The 19,696-nt window shown below is 38.5% G+C and overlaps 1 protein-coding gene across 2 annotated transcripts in view; it reads right to left on the bottom strand.

Annotated features, from left to right (window-relative positions):
• Positions 1-7,209: 7,209 nt before the first annotated feature.
• The window catches only part of LOC110457710, a 28,827-nt gene continuing 16,340 nt past the window's right edge, over positions 7,210-19,696 (bottom strand). The window contains exons 3-5 of one of the 2 annotated variants that reach the window (XM_021509080.1): positions 10,837-19,072; positions 10,141-10,346; positions 7,210-9,370 (exon numbers count right to left, since the gene is read on the bottom strand). In XM_021509080.1, the coding sequence (XP_021364755.1) occupies positions 8,136-9,370; positions 10,141-10,346; positions 10,837-19,061 (9,666 nt within the window). In that variant the 5' untranslated portion in view covers positions 19,062-19,072 and the 3' untranslated portion in view covers positions 7,210-8,135. The remainder of the gene's footprint in view (positions 9,371-10,140; positions 10,347-10,836; positions 19,073-19,696) is intronic. The other variant, XM_021509081.1, reaches the window with a different exon arrangement.

The raw sequence follows: 19,696 nt of genomic DNA, 5'->3' as shown, positions 1-19,696 counted from the left end.
AAAATGTCCCGGTACATAGTAGAGTGAAATTATTCAATTTCCTTGTCCGATATGAATATAATCTTTGTACTTTTTAGTGGTCTCCAAGTTTTTTCCCCGCGTTCCATATTTTGTGCTAGTTTTATCGATTTTGATACCGAACAACAGTTCTGTCCACACTTCTTCCTATTTTCTTGTTGTTTTATGGTGAAACGAAGCATTAATTCAGAACGTTAGCATCCGTTCGGATTGTAAATCACCCATACATGGCAATATATACCATAATAGGTTGCTAGATTTGATAAACTTAGCTCAGCATTGGTCAATTATTCATTGAAAGAAAATATTTGTTGGTGGGGCCAAGTGTTACGCTGTTGAATGAAGAATAGATATCAATATAATTGTCGATGCTAATTGGCCCATTTAATGATTAAATCGTACCAATCTAAATGGCTACTCGGATCTGAATAAATTTCACTGGATATATAATTTCGTGGTTATTCTTATTACCTTTAGCTGAATACAACTTCTAGAAAACACAGTGAAATCTGTCTAGTCCGACCCCTTATTATCGTCATCATCCTGCTTAACCCAACCCGGAGTATCCAGACATGACTAATCCGATTCTTGAGTTTTCCTACATCCTGTTATTTTCGTAGTTAATTGGTGATAAAAAATACCACAACAAATATAATCTGTATATTCTTGTACACTGCCTTATCCAAGCCATACATTTGTTTAGTTAGATCCCACAGGGTGTCGGATAAGACAAGTTTCAGTGTTTGCATATTATTGTCGAAACCAATACTTCTGATACTGCCACAAGACCTCACGATTATCGTGGGGTCTCGGTGATAACCAGCTTGTTGCTGAGTCATACTCCTTTATTTCGCCTCCACGTTAAAATCTATCTTTGACAGGCCTTTCCGCGAGAACAGAGCCGCACTACCCATTGATATACCACGTGTCGTTCGACTGACGCTGCTGCTGATTTGCACGGCAGATGTGAATCCTTGCCAACGTTATTAAAGCCTTCTGCTCCTGAGAGACTGCCGCAAATCTACTCCACTGTAGCTGCTGCCTGCTGAGGCGTGTTACCGAATGTCGGATAGCTGCAAGTAGCTAGAGCGCGCTCGTGAATACAGTGGTGGAGTATGAAGTAGGCCGTATCACTTTCGTGTCTGTTGTTCACCGGTAGTGCCACTTTTGTTTGGATCTCAGTGGCTCGCCTAGCGTTAACGCATTTAGCTGTATAGGGAAATCGCGCGCCTTGTCATGGATAATTTTGATATACAGATTACTAAGTTTCAAAACTTTAATATACATCAAAAACGTTTTCCCGTCTATTTTGAGTTATTGTTGAAATAAACCGCATTTTGAATTTACATCTTTCCCAATACGTTAATAAGTCAATGATAATTTGCCCATATTTTAATGTTTGAACAGGAATTTAAGATTTAAAAATACCCCCGCTGGTTAAAGCTTTGACTAATGATTATTCAAATGATAAACGTATGAAAAACAGATTGATGCCAATTTCTCCGTTTCAATGGAACCGGATAAATTTATCCTCGTTCATACCGACATTATCATTGAGGAAATACGTAACAATATATATGCATGTTTACATTCTCAATTTATAGTTATTAGATAGTTATTATTAGATCTAGATAAAAGTATTCCTTAATATTTGCAGAGTTGAGGTTTTTATACCGTCATTGTACACGGATATTCATGAAATGGTCCAACACCATTTAACTCTTCACTTCTTACAGTGCTTATTCGCGAAAGGAGAAGCGACAAAATGACAATTATTAAATTGCGTTCATGGCCTAATGAAATGCATTTGTCCTGGTTATATTTATATAATGAGATGTAAAACAAATGTATAAACTGTATATCATGTTACAGTGTATAGATATTTAAAACTGTTGGTGTAAGTATCCCTTGCCTGTATCAAGGTATACCATGTATAAAGGTGACAATATATAGCAAATGTGGTGAATATAACGCACGTCCTTCTGGAGCCCCTGTTTTGTCTCCGATGTTTTGAAGGATCCAAGATGTCTCTCCTTTTATTTTCATGTATCAGTAGTTCCCGTCATTGACTTTTCCTATCGAGTTTTAATTCGGAGCATTGGTGTCAAAGATCCATAATCACCCGCATGCTCAAACCAGATTTTGTGCTGAAGCCCAATTACTTGGAATTGTTGTTTTTTCTCTCAATAACTTGGACAGACTTGGAGTCTAAAAGCCTTTTCAATGTCCATGACTATACTTTTTTTACTGTGTCACTCGATTGCCTGCGAGTTGGAACAAAATAAGTCGATTTGAGCACAGAATCATTATATATTTACTTTTCCCATCAGATTTGGCTTCCTGCTGATATTTGATTTGTGTCATATCCTTGGCAAGTATTTGAAATTTAAAATACTGACTTCAAAACTAACCAGCCTCTTTTACAGGCGAATCGAGAGCCTGAGAAATGCGTCTCTTGTACGTTGTTATACACGCAAGCTCCAACAGAAAGCAAAAAAAATCAGGAACAGAAAATTTAAATCCAACATAACTTAGACATATCAGTCTTAGTTTGTGCAGATATCATCCCCTAGTATATTTATAGTCCAACAAAGAGCTTAGAGCAACCATTCTTTTCTTATACATTTGTATGTCAACTCCCACAAAGAGCTAAGAATTCAATCAGTTTGTAGAATGTCAATCCCGAAAGTAAGCTTAGAGCTATCAGTCTATAGTATGTCAACTCCGACAGTAAGCTTAGAGATATCAGTCTATAGTATGTCAACTCCGACAGTAAGCTTAGATATATCAGTTTATAGTATGTCAACTCCGACAGTAAGCTTAGAGAAATCAGTCTATAGTATGTCAACTCCGACAGTATGCTTAGAGATATCAGCAATAGTATGTCAACTCCGACAGTAAGCTTAGAGATATCAGTCTATAGTATGTCAACTCCGACAGTAAGCTTAGAGAAATCAGTCTATAGTATGTCAACTCCAGCAGTAAGCTTAGAGATATCAGTCTATAGTATGTCAACACAAACAGTAAACTTAGATAAATCGGTCTGTAATATGCCAACACCAACAGTTAGCTTCGAGATATCAGTATATAGTATGTCAAATCCGACAGTTAGTTTAGAGATATCACTATAAAGTATGTCAATCCCGACAGTATGTTTAGAGATATCAGTCTATAGTATGTCAACTCCGACAGCAACCTTAGATATATCAGTCTTTAGAATGTCAACGCCAACAAATAGCTTACATAAATCAGTCTGTAATATGTCAACACCAACAGTAAGCTTAGAGATATCTGTCTATTGTATGTCAACTCCGACAGTAAGTTTAGAGAAATCAGTCTATATAATGTCATCTCCGACAGTAAGTTTAGAGATATCAGTCTATATAATGTCAACACCAACAGTAAGCTTAGAGATATCTGTCTATTGTATGTCAACTCCGACAGTAAGTTTAGAGAAATCAGTCCATATAATGTCAACTCCGACAGTTAGCTCAGAGATATCAGTCTATTGTATGTCAATTCCAACGGTAAGTTTAGAGAAATCAGTCTGTTGTATATCAACTCCAACAGTAAACTTAGATAAATCAGTCTATACTATGTCAACACCAACAGTAAGCTTAGATAAATCAGTCTATACTATGTCAACTCCAACAGTAAACTTAGATAAATCAGTCTATACTATGTCAACTCCAACAGTAAACTTAGATAAATCAGTCTATACTATGTCAACTCCAACAGTAAACTTAGAGAAATCAGTCTATAGTATGTCAACTCCAGCAGTAAGCTTAGAGAAATCAGTCTATAGTATGTCAACACCATTAGTAAGCTTAGAGATATCAGTCTATAGTATGTCAACACCAACAGTAAACTTAGATAAATCGGTCTGTAATATGCCAACACCAACAGTTAGCTTCGAGATATCAGTATATAGTATGTCAAACCCGACAGTTAGTTTAGAGATATCACTATAAAGTATGTCAATCCCGACAGTATGTTTAGAGATATCAGTCTATAGTATGTCAACTCCGACAATAACCTTAGATATATCAGTCTTTAGAATGTCAACGCCAACAAATAGCTTAGATAAATCAGTCTGTAATATGTCAACACCAACAGTAAGCTTAGAGATATCTGTCTATTGTATGTCAACTCCGACAGTAAGTTTAGAAAACTCAGTCTATAGAATGTCATCACCGACAGTAAGTTTAGAAATATCTGTCTATTTTATGTCATCTCCGACAGTAAGTTTAGAGATATCAGTCTATATAATGTCAACAACAACAGTAAGCTTAGAGATATCAGTCCATAGTATGTCAACTCCGACAGTTAGCTCAGAGATATCAGTCTATTGTATGTCAACTCCATTAGCAAGATTAGAGACATCAGTCTGTACTATGTCAACACCAACAGTAAGCTATGAGATATCAATCTATAGTATGTCAACTACGACAGTAAACTTAGAGATATCAGTCTTAAGAATGTCAACTCCGACAGAGCTTATAGAAATAATTCTCTAGCATTTCAACTCCAACAGAGAGCGTATGTCATGGCCGACAGAGAGCTCAGAGAAATTCATCACTAATATGTCAACACCAATAGAGAGATCGAAGAAAACAGTCATTTGATTAAATTCAATATTCTTTACGGTAGTGAACTAAGATTTATAGAACTAGATATTTAATGAGTAATTTAAGAGTAATTATACAGAAACTATTTTAAGGTGCGAACTCTATAAATCGGCGTCGTAGTTGATACAAATTGGCTCCATTTCCTTTAAGTGCAGCACTTCAACAAATTCTTTATTTTTCTTTTCTTTGTTATTTTTAGTGCCGCCCTAAGATCGTCGTCGCGATGATGAGACCAGGTAACATGTCTGATCAAGTTTCCACATGACGATATGTAAGTGCGGTGGAACTACGGCAAATCGTTTAAATATCCACCTTCATCTCAATAATTAAGAAATATATTACGAGAAAGTGAACACGTGAAAACATTCATTTAACATTAACAATTTAATAACATTTGTTTTTACAAAAAAAATAAACAATGCATTTCAGTTTCAATAACAAATAATTGTATTCATGATTTCAAACGCCCACTTTCAGTTATAGGCCATGCATGCACATACATGCTCATAATAATAAGAAACATAATACCATGCGAGTTTGTCGGTATCGTACATAGAACATCGATTTGAAGAAAAATAACGATAGTGGTTAAATCGTCCCTCTAAAGAAAAGTAATTGAAATACTGAATTAAACAGCATGCATTCCCTATTAATTTGAATACTTATTCAATTCACGACAAAATCTTCGCCGACTTATTCCAAAAATTTAAAAGTCAATGTCACTCACATAATATGCTGTTTTGGGTTTGAGTCGGTTCCCGTTTGGTCAGCATCATACGAGAAATTATCGATATGTGGTTTATATGTACATTTCAGGTGTTCCAAATTAGTTGACCAATTTCAAATAACCATTATTCTAATAAGCTGGACTTTGTAAACTGTGCCTGTAGGTTTCAGGGTACTTATTTTATTCATATTTCAGAGGATGCTGATTGTATTTTTCTTTGAAATAAATATTAACGGATGATTTAAATTTGCAACCGACTCACGAATCAACGCGAAAAAAAAATCTCCTGGAAATAAATATGATTTACAGTATTTAACACTGAAATGTATTAGATGGTAACTTCCTGAGGAAAAAAGTAATTGACATCATGGTTGTATAAATCTGCAACAAGTCTTTTATTCCGTCTTTGCGTATTGCAGAGTTATGTTCTCTTGGGAGCAGGGGTTGATTGTTACGTCATTGGTCTGTGGGAGAAAATTACGTCGTTTTCTCAAAAATTGATGACGTTACTCTCACAAACAAATGACGTAACAATCAATACCTGCTCCCAAGAGAAGATAACTCTGCAATACGCAAAGACGGAATTAATACTTGGATGTGTATTCTTGATGAAGGACAAGAACTGCTTGTTTCTAAAAATCGTGATAATCAGTCATAAAAATATGAAAAAAAGCTAACTTTAGAGAAAAATTATAATTTCATTTGAAAAAATTAGCACCATTGTTTTATAATTTCAAAAAAATACAAATGCGTTCTGTATAATGCAAAGCAAATGCCTCAAAATGTCTCGGAACAGATCTGGCTGTCACAACATATACAACAAGGAAAAAATAATATAAAGTGAGAAAATAAACAAAACAAAAAAAAATTAACAAATTCTGCAACCGGAGATTCTAAAATTATTCCAGGTTTACAAGATTACATAATACATGCGAGACAAAATGTAAAATACAACCAAACAAGTGTATTGTTTTTAGAGTTGTGGTTAATACACTCGTTCTTGTATGACATTTACAATAAGCTATAACAAAAACATTTCACAGCAAAGTGAATTAGGGCGATATATACGCACTATTTATATTGTATATTTTGTAGGAAACAGACAAACAATTTTCCTCATTGATTAAGCACTATTTTTCTGGTCAAGATACAAGAAAACAACGAGAAGAACTATTTTGACAATGAGAGAGTGAAAGGAAGAAAGAGTCATGGTTATGATTTGTAAACGTTATTTCAATTATGGTTACAACTTTGCTGTGCTTCATACATATCAATAACACCAAGCAATCTTGAATCAACATAATTTACACACATTTGGCATCAAAAGTTATTTCACTTACCGGGGCGGATACTGACCTTCCAATAATATTGACCACGTGGAAAATATAATTTCCTATCCCAAAACCCCTTAATGTAAATATTCCTTCACGTTTAAAATATTTTTCATTAGGAAATCCACGGCTTCATCAGTAAAACAATATACTGTAAACTATTGTTAGCGGATTCAAATTCTTGCGTATGACGGAATTTCAAACGATTAGCGCTTTCATGAATTAGCGCACTATATACATATACTAGACACTGAAACTCCAATTAACGCAGTCATAATTTTGCACATTAGCCGCTAAATTTGGACAATGCTAAAAAAGGTACGTTTACAGTAAATGGGTGCCTGCATTGGATCCGCCACGGACTAGCCGGTAGGCTACGGAGATTTAACTGTACATGTTTAACAGTGAAATGGTTTTGAAATCATATTATCGTTACCACTACATACATATATTCAAACACATATTCAGTCAGCATGAGAAGAGTAAACATTTCAATAATAAAATATCTATAAACATTTACGCATCCATTGCCATGGCATGTGACAATATAAAAACATTTATTTAGCAAACACATTCATTAACAGCTTCGATAGTTACGACCTCGTGCCGAGATCACCATTCTATAAATTGATTCCCGTATACAACATTGTCAACATAACAGAAATTAGTTAGGATATCAATGCAATCAACAGGAGTGTTGTTACACACAGCAGCAGTGGAATAATGACCGTCTTACTTTTTTCCATGTCGACTGAATGAACTGACGATATTCAATCTCTTATTTACCTCAAACAATTTTAATTATTGAATGTCCATACACAATCCAGAGATTTTGATATAAAGTAGACCACTGGGTATGATGCCTTTCCGGACAACGAAGCATCATCGCTTATTATATTTCTTTCAAATGATGTACGATAGTGTTCGTTGAACAATATCAGATGGTTACCTGTCTAAAGAGCTACATAGGAATCGAAATTTTGGGCACAGATCGGTCCCTATTAATATTTTTAAAAAGTCATCATGTACGTCATTCAATTGGTAAATATCCCACAATAGACAACCGAGTACGTTATATCGTAACGCTGTTTCTGCAAAAAGCCCAGACAAAACATTATCATATTGAGCTACTCAAGAGTGAAGACAGTTGTTACCTAATACTGTACTTTTCAGCACGAGTCATCCTGAACACATCTTGCAAAAGTAGATTTTGTAAATGTATCCGTCACTGAAAATATTTCCAGACAGAAGATCTGCCTTCCCAAAATCAAACTAATATATTTACAATATTTTACTTTACATAATTATTTAAACTGAATTTGTCCAGTCCGTGATTTAGTAAAGTTGACTCCATGGGTGAATGGGCTAACACGAAATGTATTACGCATTTACCTTCAATTGTTCTTTATAAATGTTGTTCTACCATCCTATTTATACTTCATCAATAACCTGGAATCCTTGTGATGCCCACATTGGCTCACCGCTAGTATCAAGCTCGCTAGGTTCTTCCTCTTCGTTAGTCATTTTATCCAGTTCCTCGTCTGTTTTGTCCATCGGTGGTTCCTGTTGATCATTAAATTCTTCCTCTTCCTCCATCGTTGACTCGTATTGTACAGTAGCTTCTTCCTCTGTGTCAATCGCGGACTCGAACAGAACGTTCTCATTTACCGATGATTCTGGCAAGGACTTGACGTCTGCAGATTCTTGACTTACACTTTCAAAGTCCATTTCTAGTAAACTCTCATCTGCGGTATCTACGTCTTCAGAGTCACCGTCCTGTGACAACGGGGCATCACTTACATCACTGAAATCATTTGCCGTATCCTTTTCAGCAGATTCTGTTCTTTCCTGCTCGTAATTGTTTTCAGTGACTTCGGATACACTGTTCATTACGTCATTCGCAACTTCGTCAGGCTCTCTAAGTATATCCTGACTATTAATGTTATTTCCCGCAGTAGCCACCATTGTACTGATATCCATTTCCTCATGTGCTGCTACTGTCGGTTTTTGGACATCGCAATCGTCATGTTCGGTCTTCACGACATGGTCATCATACTGCTCTGTACTATCATCGTAGTCGTCATACTCACTTTCTTTCTTCACTTGATACTCGTTCTCCATCAAAGAAACACCAAGATTGCTTGCTACTTCAGAAAACCGATCGTCGGACAGGCTGTCAAGGTCAACAACAGATACATTAGCTTCAAGCAAGATTTTTTCATATTCCGACGCGCCCAATGACAAGAAGTCTACAAGTTTTATCGTGGGATCCATTCGCACAAGTGTCACAGAGTCTAATTGCAGAGTGTCATCAATTAAACAGCTACTACCGGATTCTCTGGATACTTCCATTGGTTTATCCGGATGGGCATATGCTACGTGGGTCTTTACCTTTCCTTGCGTGTATTGGGAGAAGTCGCAATATGGGCAGCTGAAAGGTCGTGTGGCAAGATGTTTCTCCATGTGCGTATTGAAGTCCTTGTCACCAGCTGCCAAGTATGAGCAATACCCACACTTTAGACGAGACTCCAGTTGTGTACCGGCTGTCAGCCATTTGAAGCCCCCATGGGCGGCCAGGTGCTGTCTGTAGTGGTAGAGGCTCTCGCTTGAGTAGCTACACAGGTGGCAGGAATACTGGATTATTCCTGTCTCCTCTTTTACGTTATCTATAAAAAATAAGTAAGCAGAAGTTATTATCATGATACACTTGCTACCTTAGACATTCTCAACGTCTTTCCGGTCATAATGTTATTAAATTCAGTGTTATAGAAAAATGGCGAAATTTGAACGCTTCAGCGTTTAGTAACGAGTTTTGCCCGACAATAATAAATTTCTTCTCAATATCACATGCAATGTAAACTCTCGGATGACTTACACGGTGTATTATCGATCAAAATCTATTAAAACTGCCTTGTTTTCTCATTATCGTATACACTTGGTATTAATCTGAGCAGCGCATATTGGATGTCCTACCGAGACATTTAATCGGACAAAAGAGTGATGACGCATACTTTTAATTACAAACCTACAGAAGATGATCTCAAATGGGATGAAATGAACGCGTAAATTAACTAATTACAGGTAAATTTAAACTGCTGGGTTTGTTTTCCTTCAATGATTCAATTATCATTACAGACCTAGAATTCCCCAATATTCAATAGTTGAAATTACCGTCACATCTGAATTGTAATGAACACACGTTTGTCTTTGTTATGGAAAGTAGAAGTTAAATTGCTAGACCTAGGTAAGTAGGTAAACCATATTTCAATGACGGCCTATTTCAAAGACAGCTTATTTTCAAGATATGTTTGCCTGAAAGAAAGTCAAGGCCTTTGAAGTCCAAACTATTTTCAAAACAGGCTTATCATCGAGATTTTTGGGTATTCTTCTGCACAAGAAAGGGCATGGATGACAATCTAATTTATGAGCGACATACCTGATGTGCTTTCTGTGTATAACTCTTCCTCAGAGTCGTCAGAATTATCAATCTTTCTGCGTTTTTCAGCAGGCTCGGACACATCTGCAGAGGTGACCGTCGACGAGGCAATCGCATTAGTCAACCCTCCTTTATTTTGCCTCTCATCAATCACATACACTGCTTTGCCTGGATGCTGCTTCCTTATGTGAGTCGTCACTCTGCTTCTGTAATTGTGATGACGAGAGACGTGTCATTGTGCTAACAACAGTAGACAAAAACCAAAACAAGCAATTCAAAGGAACCAACATTTTGAAAAAAAGAACTTCGGTATCAGAACAAGCAAAGGGCTATAACTCTGTACTATAGAGTGGGGTACGATACGGGATTTAGTACGCGACATTCCGTCATCTCATGAGATACTCACTTCTAAACCTTGGCAACTAAAGGTGAACCAATACAAGAGAAATACTACGGAAAATGTTGCTCACTATCCGACTGACTAACGGACGAAGTTCAAAGCTGTAGCTCTGTCTCTGATATAAGTTAATTGCACCAAAACTGATCACTAGAAGGAGACTGTAAAATGCTTTGTTATTTACTAATTTAACTTAGATTATAAGTTTCGACTCAAGGAGGTTTTTTTATTCGAAACCTATAACGGATGCTTATCATACATCTTCAAATTATCGGAACATCGATAGAGCGAATACATACCTTGGGTAGCCATGGTTCGAACAGTAGGGACATCTATAGATAGAGTCCATGTGATGATACACGTGGGAAATCATTGTGTTCTGCATGAAGGTGTTGTATGGACAGAGCAGGCAGGTGAAACCGGGCCTTCCAGCCTTGTTGTTGAATAGTGGCTTGTACATCTTGCTAGGAATGTAATCCTCGGTTGCAATATTTTTCATGTTCGCTGAAGTTGGATAGTTCTTTTTGATTATTGGTTTCGGTATTGATTTGATATGTGATAAACTTTCTTTTGCCAATCTGGCTGCATGAGACTTCTGGTACGAAAGTTTTACCGGTGAGTTCGAGTCCAGTAACATCTCAATCTCCTGTTCCTGGGCTGCATTTCTTTTGAATAAAATCTTCATAGGTTTGCCTATATGTTGTTTTTCGATGTGACGCCGTACTCCATCGTTTTTCTTGGTTTGATAACCACAATGCCCACACTTGTAAGGCTTGTACTCAAAGTGACAGTACAGATGTTGCCGGACTGACGATCGCTTTCCTATATAATCACATTTGGCACACGTGTATCTTTCTGATGGCCTCTTCTCAGCGTCAGGTATGCCCTTTTTGGTCCTCAAGTAAAACTTTAACGGCATGTCAGGATGGCTATCCCATGTATGCTGTTGTATTTTCGATACGAACAGGGTTCTGAAGATGGTACAGTGTTTGCACACCATCAGCATCCCTGTGTGTTCCGATTCTATATGACTTTGGAATATTCTTGCATTTGAAGCTTTCAAATTGCAAACTGTACAAAACACAACTTGAGATTTTTCGCTATTCTGCTTTGAGCAGTCTTCGTCTCCTTTAGGCATAGTTTGGGTATTACTCGAAGTACTTGTCGCGCTATTGCTGGTGTCGTCGAAAGTGGAAACATCAGCTTCTGGTTTTTTCTCATAGCCCCCAACTTTGATTGGGATGTGGTATTTTCGAATCTTGGCTGTGTTTGGGCATATGGTAATTTGAACATTTTTGTTCAGATGCTTTTCACTAAGATGAAACTCTACTGCTTTTCTATCGGTATTTTTCAATTTACATCCAGAACATCCATATAGAGTTTTCGTACAAGTTCCTCTTTTCAGATGCCTATAGGCATTTGAAACGGAGTGACTTTTGTTGCCACATTCCAGACATTTCCAGAAGTATCTTATTTCAACACGAGCCTTTGTTTTGAAATCATTCTCCAAACTGTTATCCATTCCTGAAGCACCGTCCTCTTTTTCGTCTGGAGATGTTGTCGATGTTTCAACTACTGTCGTTGTCAGTGCCGAGAAAGGTTTGCGTCTGTATTTCAGGTCGCTTGTAATCGGTGAATACCACTGTGAAGGATCCAATCTTTTCACAACGACAGGTTTTCCGATATGTCTTCTCCTCATATGTCGTTTAGTGTTGCATTCATTGTTTGAGCGATAATCACAGTACGTACAACCGAAGGGACGTGCATTACTGTGCTTCTTTACATGCCGCATGAGAGCCCGTTTGATTGGATTGCTGAATCCACATTCTTTGCACATATAGCGATTTCCTATTCGTTTAATCAAAATGGACAAGTTGTTGGAAGACAATATTGGCGATTTTAACTTTGAATATTGGCTTGCGGTGGTTGACGTCAAATCAGTTGCCCGAGACGTTGTCTGTTCCTGGTCTGCATTATCTGATTGTACACTCTTTACTGAAGTACTTTCAATACTTTCTTTAGATTCCTGTTTCTTAAATGTTGGAATGGTGTACTTTCTCATTTTGGCTTCCCTTTTCAAAGTAACAATCCTGGACGTTTCACTTCCTGGATGCTTTGTTTCGATGTGAAGTTTGACAGTGCCTGGCTCCAAATCTTTGAACTTGCATGTGGAGCACCCTAACATCGGTTGGGAACATTCCCTTGAAAAATGTTTCTGTATCGACCAAATACTTTTGAATTTGGTGTCGCAGACAAGACATTTAAAGACATGCCTATATTCAGGAGTGTTGTCTTGGTCAGCTTCACTTTCAGCTGATGGTTGGCTTTCAAGTGTGACGGGTGGTTGTTTGGGCTGGGGTGGTAATTTTGGTGCCTTCGGTACTGGTTGGGGTTGCGGTTGGGTCACAGAACTTTTTTCAGGCTTGAGGGTAAGACTAGTATCAAAATCGGCAGGGGGCTCGTCCATGGTAGGTTGGCCTTGTTTTCCAGGGTGGTGCGTTCTGATATGTTTAAGACAATCGTGTCGCCAGTGTGAGCGGTATGGGCAAAAAGGGCATCCGAACCTTCGGAATCCTGAATGAATTGTCAAGTGATTAAGCACGGTAGCCCGCGATGTACTTGTATAACTACATATTTTGCATTTGTAAATATCTCCCATTCTCTGTATGTTTGGATTATCTTCTGTAGGTTGTTTATACAAAGACGGTTTCTGCACAGGCTTATTAACTATACCAATCTTCGGTTTGCTGGTGGTCGACTTCTTCGCTGTCGAGGCAGATTTCTTCTTCACAATGTCATATGATGGCGATGTTTTGATGGTTAAAGGCGGTATTTTCACTTTAAAAGGTGAACGGAACAGGGTTTCAGAAGACTGAAAATCGTCTACAGAGTCATCGTCTCTACCTTCTGTCTTGGAGTTTACACTTTCGCCTTCTTGCATTTTTATAAAGTACTCTTCCTCCTTGATGCTATGAATAGCCTTGTTGATCTTACTTTCCAGGTCAGTAACGTCCATCTGGACATGCTGTATAGGTTTGCGATGGATCTTTTGTATATGGACGACCATGGATGGAGATTCCAGTGTACCATGGCTACAGTACGCACATTTGTAGAACGAAACATCCATGTGCTGAAGTATATGTTTGTGCAGAACATATCGTCCAGAAAATGTGTCTTGACAAAGTTTACATGTGAATTCGGAATTGGATTCCTCTTGAATGAAGCACGGCCTCAACTTCAAATGGAGCAGATCGCCTCCCAGGAAATACAATGGAGTTTTCGCTTTGGGTTTCTGCATTTCCTCCTGAACTAGGCTACCATCCTCTGCTAATGTGGGTTTCTTGTCTTCCATTTGAGGACTAGGTGTATGCTCGCTCTCAGGGTCCGGTGATGGTGAATCGGAATATGGTTCGAACAAGTGTGGTGTGGTGGTCTTCTTGCCGATAGCAACTTTCAGCAATTCTCTTTGCTCTTTGGGTGGTGACTTCGACAATGCCTCGTATGTGGGACACAATGCAGGATGGGTCTTCAGGTGCCGAAGTAATTCTATTCTCCTCGTTGTGCTAAACGAACACTCTGTACACTCTACTGGCGATTTAAACACGTTTCCACTCGGGACAATAAACGTTTTCTGTATTCCCTGGTTGGGATGTTGAGAGTTCTTGTGACGAAGTAATTCTGCAGCGTCACCACAACTATATGAACAAATGTCACAATGGTGGGAATAAATTGACATGTCAGAAACGTCAACGTCTTCAGGATCGTCCATTTCGTCCGGAGATTCTGGCCATTCCTGTCCATGTGGTGGAAAAGATTCGCCAGCCGCAGAAATGACATCCACTCTACGTTTCACTCGAATGATTTTCCCAGGATGCTTGTCTTCACAATGCCTGCTCACAAATGCTTTATATGTTGATGAATATGCACAGTACTGGCACTTGAATACCATGACCTCTAGATCTGCATCAAGTACATGCAAAGACATATGAGCCTTTAGTGCCGGTAAACGTGAGCAATATTTCCCACATAGTTTACAGCAGAATCTCTTCCTCGAGCCAGGGTTTACTGAAAGCAAGTCTTCCTCATTAAGGTTATCACCATATGAACTTCTAACACTAGGTGACTTCTTTGTTAGAGGTTTTGGTACGGAAGTTGAAGAAGATGCTGTAGGGTAAGATGTTCCCTGAACGTCTTCATGTGTTGTCGCAGCATTATCCTCATCGTCGTTGTGTCCAAGTTCATGTTGTCTGAAAACTTGTTGATCCCGTGTTCCGAACATGCATTTGTCACAGAAAAAAGCCGAAACCGAAACTTTAAGAACTTTGGTTATAAAATTGATTCCTTTGGTTATCTCGCAGTTGTGTGATTTACCCATGTGTGTACTGAGAAATTCCTTTACATTCGTCTTGAATGCGCATAATGTGCAGAAGTAAACCTTCACCTTATGTTGTCCTTCGTGCAGGTTCATGTGGCACGACAGCTTGCTTAGTTTGTCCATGGCTGCAGGACAGCAAGGGCAAGAGAAACGCCGTTTTCGTTCATCTTTGCCCTTTTTATGAAGATACAGATGCTTACGCAGTAGACCTCTTCCTGACGCGAGATATGAGCACTCGGGGCAGCGAATTATCTCAGCACTTAGGGACTTCAACTTCGACTTATTAAGTGCCATTACTTTCACAGCATCACGCATATCACCTTCAGCAGCAATTTTTGTGAGTGACCCTTTTGCCTTAGACAAGTCCGACTGTTGGAGGTTATCTGGTTGTTCATCATCCACCTCTGTGTCATCACACGAGTTATTTTGCTCTGGAGAATCCGCATATACGTCATCATCATCATCATTTGCCGAGTCCATGTACACAGATGGCCATGGCTGAACGTCTGTTGGTTTATCAGGGATTCCCGGAACAGGAACTGCAAATTCGTTATTGTCTCTCTCCTGACAGACAAGCTGGCTTGCTACGGTAATTTGACGAGGTTTCCCCGGATGAACTTCAATTATATGAGCAATAATAGTCTTTCTGTTACTATCTTTGGCAGTACAATGTGGACAGGTGACGAATTTCAGTATGTTTGCCTGTATGTGAGTAATAAGGTCTTCGGCAGAAGGGAACAGCATTTTACATGATCGACATTTGAACTGATTTGTATTTGGGTGAAACTTTTTCCAATGATCCCGAAACAAATCCACCACATTGGTTCCATATAGACAAGCTGGATGACTACACATGTAGAGAATGAATGATGACGCTTTCGAGTGTGTAAGCATGTGTCGTAAATGACAATCTTCAGTTAGGCTTCTGTGTCCACAATGGGCACATTTATATTCCTCGGCATCTGAGTGCCAACACATTAAATGTTCCCTATATTCGCCAGATGTTATGCAAGCAAAGCGACAATCAGTGAAGCCACATACATAGAAACTTCCATTACAAGAAAATTTAGGAGTAATCGGTTCAGCAGTTGTTTTGGTGGTTGACTCACTAGGTGAAGTGGTTTCTTTGCTACTGTCTGTCAATGTCGGTACTGTTTCAGTACTTAACGCTTCTGTAAACCCACCAGAACTTTCTGCTACCGAAGGGGATTTGATGGCATTTCCACTGGAAGTTTCAACAGAAGCATCCTCTTTTTGCTGGTCACAAGAATGCGGGTCTTCTTTATTGTTCTTTACGTTTACATACGTCTGTTCAACAACATTGTTTATAGATCCTTGTAGTTTTTCAAAAATGTTTCCAGAATCTCGTATTTTCATAGTGGACGTTGAATTTACCTCTTCCGTTATTTCTTCCGATGACACAGCAGATTTCAACTCATTCTCATGACCTACATCTTCTTGTGTTTTCGATGACTCACTTAGACTGTATGTTGATGCTATCTTTATCTGCATACCACTGTCTTCCTCAGTATTGGTATTAGTTTTTTCTTGGTTCAACGACCCTTCCATATGAACATCAGTGCTACTGACTAGTTGTTGACCTTCAGCAGTATCTTCATCGTCTGAGACAACTTCAATAACACTGTCGTTTCCTTTGTCATTCTCTCCGTCTTCTTTGGCATTTACTAACCCTTTCATGACTTGAACGACGAGGTCGCACTTTGCAAAGTCATCGGCTGAGTAATCATTTGGACAGTTTTTACAGATTGGCTGAAGAGTATGTAAGTGCCTCCAAATATGTCGGCTGAACATTTCCTCTGTATCAGCTGTGACTTTACAGAAGTTACAAGCATAAGAGGATCCTGCCTTACGGAAAGAAATCCGACAGGTGTTTTGAGCACTCCCTTCAGTCAGATCAATCACAGTGGAACCCAACTTGTCATCAGTATTCAAATCTTTTCCTGGGATTTCAATTGATGTAGCGTTAGCCTTTTCTACTTCATTGTACTGTATTGATATACATTGACTCGTTGAAGCAGAATTCGAAGAAGGCATCTGCAACTGAGAGGAAACTTTACCTGAAACAGCTGGTAGCTGTTGAGATGTCACAACTAATTTTGGCTGCACGGTTGTCGGTATCTGAATCGGATTGGATTTTGGAGTTTGATTTCCAATGAAAATATTTGTAGAAGGATGAATAATCTTTGAGGTTGGCGTACTTGTGGTTGGAACCAGCATAAAGCGTGGTGAGGCAGTTGCTGGGCGTACAGGAGTACCTTGATTCATCACAATCATTTGTTGTCGAGGAGCATTGAAGGATGAGCTGTATGGACCCAAAATAGATACCATTCCAGGTGCTTTATTTGGTTGGATGACAGGAGGAGGGGGCTGTGTTGCCATCGTCACTGGAACAAGGATGAAGGAGGGAACATTAAGGCCTCCTGTAGAAGTTGTGGTGGTAGTAATTGGTATAGAAGAATTGCTAATGTTGGTCTTTGGCACTGATTGAGGACTAAATTGACTTGTAACTGGTTTAGCAGCCGGACCCTTTTCAGACAAAGTTTTCTCCGTCTTCTCTAGTGGTTCTAATACAAGAGGATCACTCTTTGGCGAGCTGAATTTGACAGAGTCCTTCCTCTGAAGAATTAAAGGTCGATCAGTTCTCTTTGGACGAGCAGTGTTGGGAACCGCTCCTGAAGGGCCGAGTGCGTTTTGATCCTTTGTTGTAGAAATAGACATGTTCCATATTTTCTTATCCAACATTCTTCCTATGAATGAGAATTTAGAATCCCTGTGCAGTGTTGCTATAATGTGACTAATCTTTTTGGATCCTCGTAATCCGCATTTTACCATTTCATCGCAATGTTTTGTACTGACGTGAGTTTCTATTGAAGCTTTACTCTCAAATGTTGCAACACATTTCAAACAGATATAGGGCTGAGCAAGCAGGTGAAAAGCCACATGCTCCTCAAAGTTCCGCACACTCTTCGTTGTATAAAGACATGCTTCACATCCATAGCGATCAGCTTTGTACTTGAAATTGATTTCTCCTTTAACCACTTTACGTTTGCTGCATATGACTGTATGAGAGTTAAGCATTGCTTCCTGGTCGGTTGTAAAAGAGCAATTTGAGCATCGCATCATACCAATCTTGGACCACATGTCATTTGCATTAGCTGTAGGCAACCTGACAGTGTCTTTCGCTGAACTGCCACTTTGGTTGCTATTTGGCTTTTCCAATTCAACAACACTATCTCCTTGCTTTTTTGATTCCACAGCTTTATCAGTTAACTCTTCAGAAGGAGCAACAACACTGTCTTTCTCCTTTTCTATCATATCTTCAGAATCAACATCTTTTTTTGGACCTTCCATTGTGTTTCCTGTCCCAACACTTGAGCTATTCTGAGCTGAATTGGTTTGCATAATGTTTGGTTCCTTTGTGTTGTCTAATCCATTTTGTGCTGGAAGTTTCACTATTCTTTCTACAGCGCTTTCAGAGTCTGATGAGTTTTCGGGAATTTCTGGATTACCTGAACTTGACATCTGCTTCTCCAACTCACGTAAGCTATTTTCAAGTCTTTCAAAATAATCCAATCCAATATCTTTACTCACTACTTCAATGACTGGTTCAGACTCTGATCCCTGACCTTCACTCGAGTCTTTATCTTTTTCATCAGTATCCATTTGTTCTACTGGCGTTTCGCCTACGTTTTCACCATCATTTATTATAACCTTATTTTCGTTTGATTGTATTGGCTCTTTTTTTGTTTCATTATCATCCTCCGCTGGCCCTTCTGTATTTCCTTCACTAGGTGTCAACTCATTTGCTTCTTCAAGGTCAATGACAAGATCAGCTTCTCCATCATCACACTCTGATGTGCTTCTTGGTTCAGACCTTAAAATGCTTTCATTTGGTTTTAGCTTATCTAACACACCAGGATTGTCTAGCTTACTCAGGGCCTGATTGGGCTGTGTTGCTGCAGGACTTGCAGGTTGTAAAGATGGGTCTGCTGCGCCAGTGTTGCTTTCAAAAACGACATCTGTTACTTCTGATACCGGTGATCCATCAACTTCATCTTGCTTTGAATCCACATTTGTGTCTTGAATTATGGGCCGACTAGCAATACCAGTAGCATCAGATGCGTCCATTTCACCAACTTCTGAAAAAACAAAAGTAATTTTGAATGTTTTATGATATTAAACTTATTTCATTGTAAAATACACATTTTGAATAAAGAATCTTCAATAAGTAGTATTTCTATGCCTACTAGCCCATATTAAGCAAAGCCTATCCATTACATTGTCGACTCTTTAGTCATTCTTTCCCTCCTGAAGGAACACCAACCTTTAACAAAACTACCTCCAAGCGTTAAGATACTCATTTGTACAGCTTGGTTTACTAAAATAGTAATTGTAAATTCAGGAAAAAACAACAGTATGTAACATACTATTTTACCATTAATGTAAATGCATCTGCTGTCAGTGTAGTGTAATTCTACAATAACTTCATACTTCATTGTATATCATTATTTTCAAAATGTTTACTCCATTTTTTCACACTTTTCTAAAATCTGTAATACTGAAACCAATATTGGGACTAAAACTGATTGTTAATTGTTTGGTAAAACATTTTTCATTTCTGCAGAATTAATCTGAAATAGATTATGTAGATTAAATTCAGAGGAAGTACTAGACTAAATACAGGTAAATGGTATTTCAATTTGTATGTCTGACTTGCCAGCTATGTTTCCTAAATGGCCTAACCCCTCTGCCCAAATAGGGGC

Source organism: Mizuhopecten yessoensis, unplaced genomic scaffold (genome assembly GCF_002113885.1).
Source record: "Mizuhopecten yessoensis strain PY_sf001 unplaced genomic scaffold, ASM211388v2 scaffold9301, whole genome shotgun sequence".
In the NCBI taxonomy this organism is placed as follows: domain Eukaryota; kingdom Metazoa; phylum Mollusca; class Bivalvia; order Pectinida; family Pectinidae; genus Mizuhopecten; species Mizuhopecten yessoensis.
This window is presented reverse-complemented; position numbering and strand designations above follow the sequence as displayed.